The sequence below is a fragment of the Carcharhinus amblyrhynchos genome, chromosome 16 (genome assembly GCF_965287045.1).
Source record: "Carcharhinus amblyrhynchos chromosome 16, sCarAmb.v2.hapA, whole genome shotgun sequence".
In the NCBI taxonomy this organism is placed as follows: domain Eukaryota; kingdom Metazoa; phylum Chordata; class Chondrichthyes; order Carcharhiniformes; family Carcharhinidae; genus Carcharhinus; species Carcharhinus amblyrhynchos.
Genome location: NC_137339.1, coordinates 28564113 through 28577425, shown reverse-complemented (window position 1 = coordinate 28577425; position 13313 = coordinate 28564113). Strand labels below are relative to the sequence as shown.

Below are 13313 nucleotides of genomic sequence, written 5' to 3'. Positions count from 1 at the left end.
GTACTTTGCCAAGGATAATGATGACCATTACAAATGAAATCTATGGTCACCACGCCCGCTTCAGGCCTGGAAGGAGGTGGTGTTAATGTGAACTATTACTACTGAATAAATTTGGAGAAATCAAAATGGAGAAGGCTGTAGGTAGACTCTGGAGACATGCACAGAGGCAGTAAGAGAGAGGAAAGAGAACAAGCTCCAACAACAGTATTTCAGATACCTTTAGATATGCAAGTCATGTCAACAGGTTGTCAATGTATCACCTCTGAATTAAAAAACAAGAAAACAAGAATAATGAGGTTACAACAGACCAGTCACCTCAACATTGGAATGGGAAGATCTCATTAGCATTAACTAAAACTACTGACCTGGATTCTTGAATATTTACAACACAAAATATTTAATCAAGGTTTAACCTCATCAACATTTCTTACAGAATTCCTTACAAGTTATCATGGTTTTGTACTTATACAAAAGCACAAATCATTCATAATGGATGGTATAAACACACTGTGCATTCATTTATTTAAACGAGGCACAGAGGAACGCACATATAAATTGAAAGTTTGAAGACAGCAACAGCAGAGATGTGTGTTCAGTGCTCTGCACATAGGCCAAAGTGAAACTGAGACAGGAGCACATGACACCTTCCTTTGCGTATTGGCATGCTGCTATTCCTTAAAGGCACATTACAACAACATCCCACCTTCCAAAGTAGTATAACGTTTGTGTGTTCACATTTAGTTATGAGTGTACAGCACTGGTAAATCTATGAGTCTTTAAAGCTTAAGGATAATTTCAGTGGAGTGGCAAACACAATCTGATTACTACTCCTCTCCTAGTTTACTTTTCTGGAAATGCAGCTACAACTTATTGATCAAAATAGTCAACTGTTTACCTTCGCCACTGCTGGATCCAGAATAAAAGAGACTTTATACAGGCTTGTTCCAATAAACTCAGAATGACTGATTTATTCTAAACCAGCTTTTTAAAAATGGCAAGAACTAGCGCACACACTGTTGTACTATAGGAAGTATATCTATCTATCCCTCGCATGCACATGACATACACACAACAAACCCCTACAGAGGTGAGCGTTGGAGAACAGGCTTTTAAAAAAAGCTGAAGTACACAAGTTTCAATGTCGTCGATCTGGTGCTTTTGCATGTGAAGACAGGCTGCTGTTCCCAATAGAATATCTGGAGGTTCTCACCTTTGGAGCATTGGCACAGAAGAGAGTATAGAGCAGGATCAATTCTTCTCATCTCAGCTTTTCATGTTTCCAATGACAGGCATTGGAAATCATTTGAGGAGACTTTTGTTGCAGTTGCTAACCACACATTGTAACACACAGAGGGTCACACCTTCTACATGTCTGACCAGGTTTAGGCGTTTGAGTGAATATATCAACATTTGGGGTTGTGTTTAGGAGCTGTTGGCTTTTGCCAACCTGCGAGGATTGTTTCCTGCTTGCATTCACCCTGAAGTAGTTCTTCGATGCTATACATTATGGGCTCGTCGTCCAAATCTTTGTGGAATTCTTCCACACAGTAAATGCGATCACCAATTGAACAATTCACCGGAATCCTAGCGCCCCGCTTGCCACAGAATTGGGAGCAGGTGAGAGGTGGTCAATGGAAACATCCATTATCCTCAGGTGGGAATCTCCAGTCTCGTTACAGCGAGGCCATAAAACCCCGCCCATTATGTTTGCTGGCTCCGCGTCAGAAAAATCTCAGTACCCTCTCCTGTGTGTGCAGACAAAGTGGTCTATGGATTCTGTAGGCTGCTGTTGAACTAACATGGACTCTTGTTGGTGAATACCCAAGTTCAAACTGACATTGAACTAGCCCTCCAAAGTAAGTCATACCCTTTGGGGATCCTTTAGCTCTTCTGCCGTTAGCCCTCATGGTGTTCAGTCTGTGTAGATCTGCACTGCTAACTGCTAGGTAAATTTGTTATGACTTGCTTGTCAGGTTCAGACACATCTGGATCAAGAGATCATAGCACCATCACTGTTTATACATTTTGAATTCGGAAAGTGAAGTTATTTATTATTAGTGTCATGATTTTGCTTACATTGACACTGCAATTAATTTATTGTGAAAATCCACGAGTCGCCACACAATGGCGCCTGTTCGCTTATATTGAGGGAGAATGTGGCATGGCCTAACTAGCACATCTTTCAGACTGTGGGAGGACACCAGAGCACTCAGAGGACACCCATGCAGACACAGGGAGAACGTGCAGACTTCACACAGACAGTGACCCAAGTCAGGAATTGAACTCAGGTCCCTGGCACTGAGGCAGCAGTGCTAACCACTGTGCCATCATGCTGCCCACACAACCGCATCCCAATGCTGGGGAATAATGTGGAGATTTTGACAAGATCCTTTTGACCTTCTTTCTCCTGTCGTACCTGGAAATGAGTGTCGCTGTAGCTGTTCGTGATGGAAACTCTGTCCATTTAAACTGCGTGACTTGTTTGTTTGCCTCTCCCTCAATTAGTATCAATTAAACCCATACCTTGGTCTCTCACCCTTCCCGACTAAGCTAACCTCCTGATGCGCCCTCCCACTCACCAACAGGGATCCTTCTGCTTCCCAGCTCTTTAGTTGAGCAATATCCCAACCTGTGTCTTCAAACCTTTTCTGTACAGTCACCCTGCTACGATATCAATACTCTCCAACACTGTGAATCCATGCAGTCTGAGCAAAACAACTTCTCACGCCATATAGCCCAAGACTGTTTATCATTTTATACCTGAAATTAATTTTGCTGCCGTATTGTTTGATCTCAGCAGAACACCATGCCATGTTTTTGTGATTATATAAAAGGTACCAATCTCAAAGAAGGGATGGTGTAAACAAGTTCTAGGTTCATTTATTTAAAACACATAAAAACACGTATACATGGATAAAAACTTGAATGTATCAGCAGCACAGCTGTGTCTGCTCCTGGCCAAAGTGAATCACATGACACACTTCCCTTGAGTGATGTCATGCTGTTATTCTCCAAAGGCTTATTACAACATCTATCAGCTATAGCAATTGACAAAGTCTACCACTGACAGAGAAGATCTGTATCCCATTGTCAGTTCCACTGCCACTTTCCATCTCCCAGTTTCCCATGTTGTGCCAACAATGAAACACCAGCTGCTCTGATCTACTGTGAACCTTTTCTATGCTCGAAGTATGCAGTAACTTTCCTACATGCATTCAAGATCTTTTCAGAACTGCAGCTGCTACTGGCACTCTCCACCCCTTCAAAAACCATAATTTTGTTGCTGTCCACAATCAAATTATAGCAACCAAACCTGAAAGATAGGAGATATGTCCTGATTACATTTGCGGATAGCTTCATGTTCAAAGATTTTATTGGCCCCGAACAAGATTCTGACAACGTCGTTCAAAGGGCAACAAATGACCAGGCATCAGTGAGCACCAAATGCTGTGACTTGTACCACTGTCCTGTAACTTTATGCCTGGTGACATTGGTAATTTTTGTACTACAGACTATGATGAGGTTTGAAATGAGGGAAGCCAGGTAGGAGAGGTACAACAGAAATCCCTGAGTCAGCTAGGCCAACACATATTTCTACCATAGTTCTATAGAGTCATAGAGCAATACAGCACAGAAACAAGCCCTTGGGTCCAACCAGTCCATGCTGCCCTCCCAGCTAGTTCCAATTTCCTGCATTTGGCCCATATCCCTCTAATCCTTTCCCATCCATGCACTTATCCAAATGCTTATTAAATATTGTATCTGCCTCAACCACCTTCCCTGGCAGCTCAATCCATATACACAACACCCTCTTCATGAAGAAGTTGTCCCTCAGTTCCCTTTTAAATCTTTTCCCTCTCACCTTAAATTTATGCCCTCTAGTTTTCAATTCCATTGCCCTGGGAAAAAAAAGATTGTGTTCATCCTGTCTATGCCCCTTATGATTTTATACACTTCAATAAGGTCACCATTCATTCTCTTATGTTTCAAGGAATAAAGCCCAAGTGTGGCCAACTGTGCCCTATAACTCAGGCCCAGTAGTCCCAGCAACTTCCTCATACATGTTCTCTGCACTCTTTCCAGTTTATCAATGTCTTTCCTATAACAGGGTGACCAAAACTGTGCACAATAACTCCAAGTACAACCTTACCAACAACTCATAATTACAACATAATGTTCCAACTCCTATACTCAATGCCCTGACTGATGAAGGCCAGTGTACTAAACACCTTCTTCACCACTCTGTATTTCTGTGACATCATTTTCTATGAACTATGTGCTTGCACTCCTAGGTCCCTCTATTCCTCAATGGCCCTACCATTCCCTGGTTTGACTTTCCAAAATGCAACACCTTACACTTATCTGTATTGAAATCGATTTGCCAATCATTGGCCCACTTCCCTAACTGATCAAAATCACTCTAATTTTTGATAACCTTCTTCACTATCAACGATATCTCCTAATTTTGTATCACCTGCAAACTTACTAACCATGCTTTGTACATTCACATCCAAATCACTTATATAAATAACAAATAACAAGGGTCCCAAACCAACACTTACCCAAGGCACACCACTAGTTACAGGCCTCCAGTCCAATAAACAACCTTCGACCATCACCCTTTGCTTCCTACTTTGAGCCAATTGTGAATCCAACTTAGAAGCTCTCCCTGGATCCCATGCAATCTAACCTTTCAGATTAGCCTGCCATGAAGGACTTTGTTAAAGGCCTTGCCAAAGTCCATATAAACAACATCTAATGCTCTCCCCTCATCCCTCCTCTTGATTACCTCTTCAAAAAACTCAGATTCGTAAGGCATGACTTCCCATGCACAAAGCTGTGCTGACTATCCCCGATCAGACCTTAACTATCCAAATGTTGGTAGATCTTCAAAATCCCCTCCAGTAACTTACCCATCACTAATGTCAGGCTCCATGGCTTGTAATTCCCTGGCTTGTCTTTGCTACCCTTCTTAAACAACAGAACAACATTAGCCACCCTCCAATCATCCGGAATTTCACCAGTGGAAAGAGATGAGGCAAATATCTTGTCAAAGGCCTCAGCAACTTCTTCCCTGGCCTCCCACAAGATCCGAGGATGCACTTGATCAGGCCCAGGGGATTTATCCACCATAATGTGCTTTAAGGCTGGAGATACCTCCTCCCTCGTAATATGCATGTGGCCCAAGACATCACCATTTGTTTCCTTTATTTCTTTAGCAGTAAACACCGAGGAGAAATATTCATTAAAAATCTCACCCATCACCTATAAGTGAAATACAAGGAAATGCAAAGCTCTTATGCACATCTTTACTGTCCTTCGGTGTGTAAATCTGAGACACATTTCTCAAAGGCCTGTTACAACTGTACACAATCCTCAAAAAAAAACTTAGCTGATGACCTAATCTTTGAAAAAGGTTGAAATACATCACAGCAAAAGTGTATTCGAAAGCTGTTTAACCTCAACTTGCTTGGAAAGATTCACATTCACTAAGAAATTTGAACAGAAGAGCTTTAAATGAACAACTAGATCCAAGCTCTTCAAGTACTCAAAAAAGCTGGCTCAAATCACAAGGAAATGAGTTATGCATGTCATCTACTAACCATTCATAATTGGTCTATATAGGGGGACAGGATTGACAAATTCTGCCCTTCTGTAAAACATTAAATGACCATTAGAAATGACTCACTCTCCCTTTGCTCCCGTTCCTTCAGAATTGCGTCCAGCCATTTCTGTTTCTCTTCAGCAGTCTTGGCCATTAGGACAAACCATTTATTTTTAGCTGTGTTGTGGATCTTCCAACCATTTGTCACAGTGTAGCCGTTGCTATGGTAATCAGCTGCAAACAATGGACAGAGCTGGTTAAGGAACATTAGAATATAACCATGAAATGTCATTTTTTTTCAATACAAACACACACTTAAGCAGGGGTTCTACTGCCTGTGCAAGTGGCTTTCTTGGCAATTATCTTCAGCTACTGTAGCAGATCATTAGATGGAGGAGCAGAAATAGGCCATTCAGCCCATCGAGTCTGTTCCACCATTTAATGAGATCACAATTGATCTGCACCACAAATCTTTTGCTGGGAGTGACAGCAGAGACTATGGGCAGGATTTTCCAGTTGCACTCACCCTGAGACTGGAAAATCCTGCTTGAGATCAATGTATCTTCGCATGGTCCATGTCCCGTATACTACAATTCCCGCGGTGGGCAGGACCTAAAATTCCACTGATTAATCCCATTACCACTGCCACTTACCATCTCCCAGTTTCTCATGTTGTGTCAACAAGTAAGACACCAGCTGCTCTGACCTACTGTGAACCTTTTCTTATGCTCGAAATGTGCAGTAACTTTTCTACGTGCATTAAAGACCTTTTCATGACTGCAGCTGCTGGTGGCACTCACCACCCCTTCAAAAGCTTTTAAAAGCGATAATTTTGCCTGCTGCCTGCCTTCAAATTATAGCAACCAAACTGAAAGATAGGAGATGTGTCCTGATTACATTTGGCAAAAACGTGTAGAACTTCATGTTTGGAGATTACCATGAATCTCAAAGGGTTCAAAAATAGTCATGTAACATTATACACTTACGGTTACAGATGTCCGTTAGAATCAATGACTGCCAACTACAGGCTATCTTTTAGCAGAACCAAGCCCACACACTCTCCACCAGATGAACTTGCAAACACTGGCAGCAGCAACATTGTGCATCTTTGTCTTCTCCTCCAACCCCAGTCTCCACAGCTGGCTTCTCAGCATCGATAGAAAAACTCCAACCAAAGTTTTCCAAGGTCAGAAACTGGTCAGTAAGACAGGTGGAAATCCACCTTTCACTTTTTTGGCTTATGCACCACTCATCTCACCTTTTAGTTTTTTAGGTTTTACGCTTCAAGAAAAACTACTTGAAATTTGTTTGTGACTGGACCCAGACATCTGCAATGGACTATTTGGCAACCAAATTAGGTAAGGAAAAAAATAAACTCCATTAATTGAATGCTATTTCTCAAGAAAGATACAGCTTGAACCCCAACTTGGCTAAAGTGATCTAAAGTAGACTCAATTTTGAATGCAGGCTCTCATTCACAAACTTAAAGTTTAACTTTTAAAAGTTTATTTATTAGTCACAAATAGGTTCAAAGTAACACTGCAATGAAGTTACTGTGAAAATCCCCTAGTCGCCACGCTTCGGCACCTGTTCAGGTACACTAAGGGAGAATTTAACATGGCCAATTCACCTAATCTGCACAACTTTTGGACTGTGGGAAGAAACTGGAGCACCCGGAAGAAACTCATGCAGATATGGAGAAGGTGCAAACTCCACACAGACAGTGACCCAAGCTGGGAGTCAAACCCAGGTCTCTGGCACTGTGAGGCAGCAGTGCTGACTATTGGGCCACCCAACCTTTAAAAGGACCTAACTGCAAGGATGCAGATCATGAAGGAAAAACAACTAACCCATAAAAATAGATGGAAAACTCATGCAGTAAGTGGCTTTCATCAGAGTCTTCAGCAACTGAGCTCAGAGTTTGCTGCTTGTCTTGCCCATAGTTGCTGAACAAGAAATAGGCCAAGCAGATCATTTGGAAAGCAACAAAACCTTTTGCCTTTGACCAGAACATCTTTTAAAATATTTTAAGAAGAATTAAATCAGTTTAGCAGTTGAATTATCTCCACTAACAAACAATTGAACTACAAAGTTAGTTTAGTTTATTAGTGAACAAGTTCCGAGAAATCAGGTCTGAACTTGAAAGGAAAGAAATCCAAGTTCAACTTTAAACTTCCTATAGCTGACTACAACTTCAATTATTTGTTCATCTTGCTGCTATAAATAGCAAGAAGAGAGGCTTGATTTTTAAAAACCAAGCAAGTCTTTAATCAATTAATGGCAGTTGAGGGAGAAGGGAATTGCTTTTCTAATCAGTGTAAAATAAGTAACACGAACAGTTAGCCATACCATATTGAAGAATTCCTTTGCTTCCCATAAAGAAGAGCACTACTGTTTTAAATTGTAGGATTGGTGCATGATTCATCTTCAGTATCTGCACTGGAACATCAAACTAGACCAGTGTTGAGTGGAAAAACAACCCCATGCAAAACAGGCACATTTTATTGTCACTGAGTCAGCTTCTCCAGCGCATAATTTGAAAACTGAAGTAGTACAGTGAAAATTTGTGTCCCCTTGCAACCAGCCCCGAGGATTGTCAGTGACATTTAGGACAGGAGCAAGAAGGAATTGCAACCTCATTTTCTGCATCATGGTGCAAAGGTTTATGATCAGGAAGGTCAGAAATTTTACAGCTGAGAAATGCTGCACTGTTTCAAATTGTTGCAACCAATGCCACCATCAAGCCCTTGTTGCATGTGCGAATGCATGTGTGCACACGTGCACCCACGCCGTGCGCACACATCCTATGCATGTGTGTACACGTGCTGTGTAAGCATCTGTGTGCACATGTACATGCATATATGTGCGTTTATGCACGTATGTACATGAGTTTGTGCGGGCATCAAGTGAGGCAAGTATTAGGGAGGACTGAAGGTCTCTGTTGTCAAAGAGTCTGCCACTCAAGCTATTTGGAAAAAGGTCAAATTGGATAAGATAGCAAGGCCACTTGGGGTAAGATAGCAAAAGACAACTAACATTCATGGAAACTTATTCCAGCTAGCAATCATCACCACCTTCAGGTTATCAAGGAGGCAACAACAGAACAGCAAATTGGTGGTAAATTATGAACATACAAATTAGGAGCATAAGTAAGCTCCTCGGTCCCTTGAGCTTGCTTCACTATTACATAAAATCATGGCTGATCTGATGATTACAACCTCAAATCTACATTCCTGCCTACCCCCAATAACACTTTGCCTCCTTGTTTATTGAGAATCTATCTACCCCCGCCTTAAAAATATTCAAAGACCCTGCTTCCACTGCCTTTTGAGGAAGAGAGTTCCAATAGCTCACTACTGTCCTCAACTCTGAGTTAAATGAGTGCCATCCATAGTTTTAAATAGTGATCCCTAGTTTTAGACTCTCCAACAAGAGGAAACATACCTGTTCCATCTTCAACATTCTCCACTTCCATTACTTCAGTGTTAATTCTTCCACGGAAAATGTACTGGGCACCGTTTATAGACTTGGTGCGTTTGGTTGACTTCTTACTAGCAACTCTGAGCAAAGAAAAAAAATAAGCATTTCTAATATCATAAATTGCAAAGCTTAATCATCTGCCATAAATCTAGCCCTCAAGATCATCATCACACAAAGGATGATGATGATGATGATACAGCTATGCTTTCCAGGATGTGTCGTCCACTGACTTAGAAATGAGATAAATATTTAACTTGGGAAGTGTGTGTGTTCGGGGACATGGAGAGAAAACAGACAGACAATCAGGAGTAGAGGGACAAAGCTGCCTTAGGACCGAAAGTGGGCCAAATTTCCCATTTTGATTCTTTTCTTCCAGAACTTGCTCCAAATTCAGCACAAATTGAGCAACTGAAAATTAGACCTTTCAAGGCTGAAGAGAAGGGGAATTTAAAAACCCAAAACCACAACTGATAATACAATATCTTGGCTTTGTTTGAACTGATAAATCAACAATCTGTCTCTCATCTCCATTAAGACAATCAAACTCAGCACCAAGTATGTGGTACAATGGTTAGCACTGCTGCCTCACAGGGACCTGGGTTCAATTCTAGCCTTGGGGGACTGTATGGAGTTTGCACACTCTCCCAGTGTCTGTGTGGATTCCCGCTGGGTGCTCCACTTTCCTCACACAATCCAAAGATGTGCAGGTTAGGTGGATTACCCATGGTAAATATGTGGGGTTGTGGGGATAGGGCCTGGGTGGGATGCTCTGTCAGACTCAGTGGACTATGTGGCCTTCTTCTGCACTGTGAGGATACTACATAATAAGAATTTTTTTTTAAGTGCAGGGCATCACCAGTAACGTTAGCCATTCTGGAATTTAACAAGAAACTCTCTCCAATCACCGGCTCTCACATTACTATACATTAAAAATCTTGTGTAATGCATGCACATTATGTTCGCATATCTCACTGTGTCTGTTAGGCATCAGTGTTGAATTCAGCATTAAAAAAGTACGATGTCAGCACTTCGTGGTCACGTTTAATGTGTCAACAATAACAACATCAATGCAGGCCCTGACCAGCATTTGGTTCTTGACAAGTCTGTCTAACTGTTCCTGCATTCTGCCGCTCGGTAAGTTGAAAATAAGTGCAGCCATCAGATTGCTGCAGGCAACATATCCATGAAGTATCCAGAAAGTAACTAATAAAAAAATTCCAGTGAGCAATCTGCAGCAATGTTCCTGCAGGCACAGCCTTTGGCTGAGAATGATCAGCTGATCTTGAACCGATTTAGAACAAATGCCACATCAGCATTGCAGAAACTGGAGGGAAGTCACTACTTTTCATTTCCCAATCTGAGCCCTTTCTGTAAATGGTAAGGTAGCTTGAAACCGACTGTTCCCTTCCTTAGTGAAATTACAGTGAATCACACCCAACTACAAAAAAAACACAAGACTGCCTTTCACGTCCATCAGTTTTACTGCAACAATAATCATGCACTTCATGACCATGGACTCCACAACTGACTACATTCACTTCTCCAGATTGGGAAGGCACATAATATACACGTTCTGCTGAGAGCAGGATGTGTTCTCTCAGGTTGACCGCCATTAGTCATCAAATTTCACAGAGAGAGAGAGAGAGATGGGGTGAATGTTAGAAGTACTGAAATCTAGAGTTTTGAGTATGCAACTGCATCAGAGTTAATTTCATCAAGAGACTGACAGTCAGCAAATTTCTACAACTCTTCATAGGATACCAGTTCGCAGATACAAATATGACGTACCTAGACTTCCTTTTGCAGTACACCAGCAAATTATCAAACAAAAAAAACACTCGTTCCTGAATATTTCCGGCTGAGATCTTCAACAAAGGTCCTTGTTGCAGCAGCTCTGTGCTTATATCTGTCAAGTTTGAACCCTGGCAAACAAAAATAGAAACATCCTGCATTATGCATAATTGTATACGAGTTATACGAGCTCATGTACATATTCCAAGTACAAGGAGATAAATGGGGATTTGCACCTAAAAAGCTACAAGTGAAATTGCCTGATTACTGGCTACATGCTCTTATTTCTTGCACAAGTGTCCACTCAAAATGTCTTTTCACAGCAGTTAAGGAAGTACACAGCCAAATATTCTCAACCACTCATCACAGCTGAACACTTGCATGTTGTATATTTAGAAGATGGGGAAGAAAGTGGCAAAGTTGCAAGATCCTCATTCTACCCCGAATAAAGGTTGCAAACTTTATGACCAACTTCAGAACAAAATTTAGATGACTTAAACTACTAGTTATTCTGCCAATAATATTCTGTTCTTACAAACTTTCAAATGCTCTGCGGTAAGGGTAAACGGATAACAGGGCACTGTATACCGTAGCTGTCTAAGAGCCTGAACCACAGCCCTGACTTGTACAATACAGTTAAGTAGAAAAGGCACTGACAATAAACCATATTGTCTACCACAGTTACATACATGGGAGCAGTAAACAATGAGTCCTCCTAAAGTTTAATAAACATAAAATATATTGCCAGTGCTTTGTCAATAACTTTACACACAGTAAGCTATCATTTGAAGTTACAATAAAAGTAGCATAAATGACAAAATATTTCCCCATAAGTGAGGTGATAAAAGCCAGCATTAACCCGTAGTGATTTTATGATCTTTTGCGAAGTTAAGCTCATCTAAAATTCTGCTGGCCATTTCTTAACTCGTACCATATCCTCTTTACCCATTATTTTTTCTGGCAGTGGCTCCACATTTCCCAACATCTTGCAAATCCCTCACTGCCTCACCTTTCCTCCTTACAATCTGTACCCTTCAGCCCAGAATCTTGCAAGATCATGCACTTCTCCAATTCTGGCCTCTTCTGCAAATATTTTTATTGTTCCTTCAGCTTCATTTTGTTTGATACAGACCTCTGAAGCACTATGCCACATCAACATTTCTACATAAATACAGGTAGTGATTGTTGGCTAGTTCCTTAACTTTGAATATTGTCCACATTTCAAACCATCACGATTCCTTGAAGACACTTCTTAAGGTTAATCACTTTGACCAAGTTTCTATCACTGCAAAAGGGACAGAGCTCTTAACTGTGATGCTTATCATTCTATGGTGGTGGTGGTTTTCACCACCTGTCCAAAACTCTGCCAGGGTGATATCAAAACTTGGTTGTCAATGCTTCCTGCAAAGTCTCTCAAGATATTTCACTATCTTAAAGACACTTTACAAATGAAAGTTGTTGCATCAGCAGACAAAATTAGCTGGATAAATCTGATAAAAATCAACTTAGTGAATGGAAATTAGCACAGTTCATTCAGAACTTTCTTTTTATTGCTATTGCATAGTTTCTCTTTCAAAACATTCACTTACTTATTCTGGCATTTTACAATTGAACACTTCTCCAGGATGGGGGAAAAAAGGAGACTGGGACACACAATCCATCATCTCAAACTATATGGTGGTCACAGATAAACATTTTTACGGAAGCAATAGGTTGTTAAGTACAGATTTCGGCTTACAAGCATAGGAATAAATGAAGAGACTAACAGCTCTCTGTTAAAATAATAAAATAAATTAGCCATGTGACTAATCATCTTCTGTCTACCTCAAAATGCTCAGCAAGGCATTTTGCTGTCCTGCATTCAATCAAGGCAACAGAAAAGGCACTTCCTTCAGTCAGAAAGTTACATCATCTGTGCAGCTGCTACCGATGCAAAGCACTCGCTGAAACAGCAATGTTCTTCATCTTAACAAGAGAGACATTCACAACAGAATCGATATCACATCAGAAATGACTGTCATACAAGAATGACAAGTGTTGCTGCATTTCACAGCATAAAGTTTGGTTATTTTAAGCTGCCACATGACTTAACATTAATAGTACATTTCAGCCCATCATACAGTGGTGTTTCTTGAATGGACAGGCTTGTTGACCAGATGCACAATAATAACACACAAATGGAATGAGATTATTTCTCTCCCAAAAGTGTTTTAGTTGGAAAGGTTGTTGTTAAATTTAGCTGGTACAAGTGTTTATATTGTAGGTACAAACGTTAGGCTAATAACAAATTTTGCCCAGGTTTGGTGAAACAACAGGGGCTGGACACACAAGGAGGATTCCACCAGCAAACGTCAATATACAAAGAAACATCTGTTCTGCCAACCTCATGGCAGAGTTTTAAACTAGTGCACCTGTGAGGAATCATTTCAAAATGTGG

General features: G+C 40.9%; 1 protein-coding gene across 1 annotated transcript in view; it reads right to left on the bottom strand.

The window, feature by feature from the left end:
- The window catches only part of prex1 (phosphatidylinositol-3,4,5-trisphosphate-dependent Rac exchange factor 1), a 199186-nt gene that overhangs the window by 110008 nt on the left and 75865 nt on the right, over positions 1-13313 (bottom strand). Inside the window, exons 7-9 of the mRNA XM_080204930.1 lie at positions 10874-11007; positions 9050-9165; positions 5690-5839 (exon numbers count right to left, since the gene is read on the bottom strand). Coding sequence (XP_080061056.1) covers positions 5690-5839; positions 9050-9165; positions 10874-11007 — 400 coding nt within the window. The remainder of the gene's footprint in view (positions 1-5689; positions 5840-9049; positions 9166-10873; positions 11008-13313) is intronic.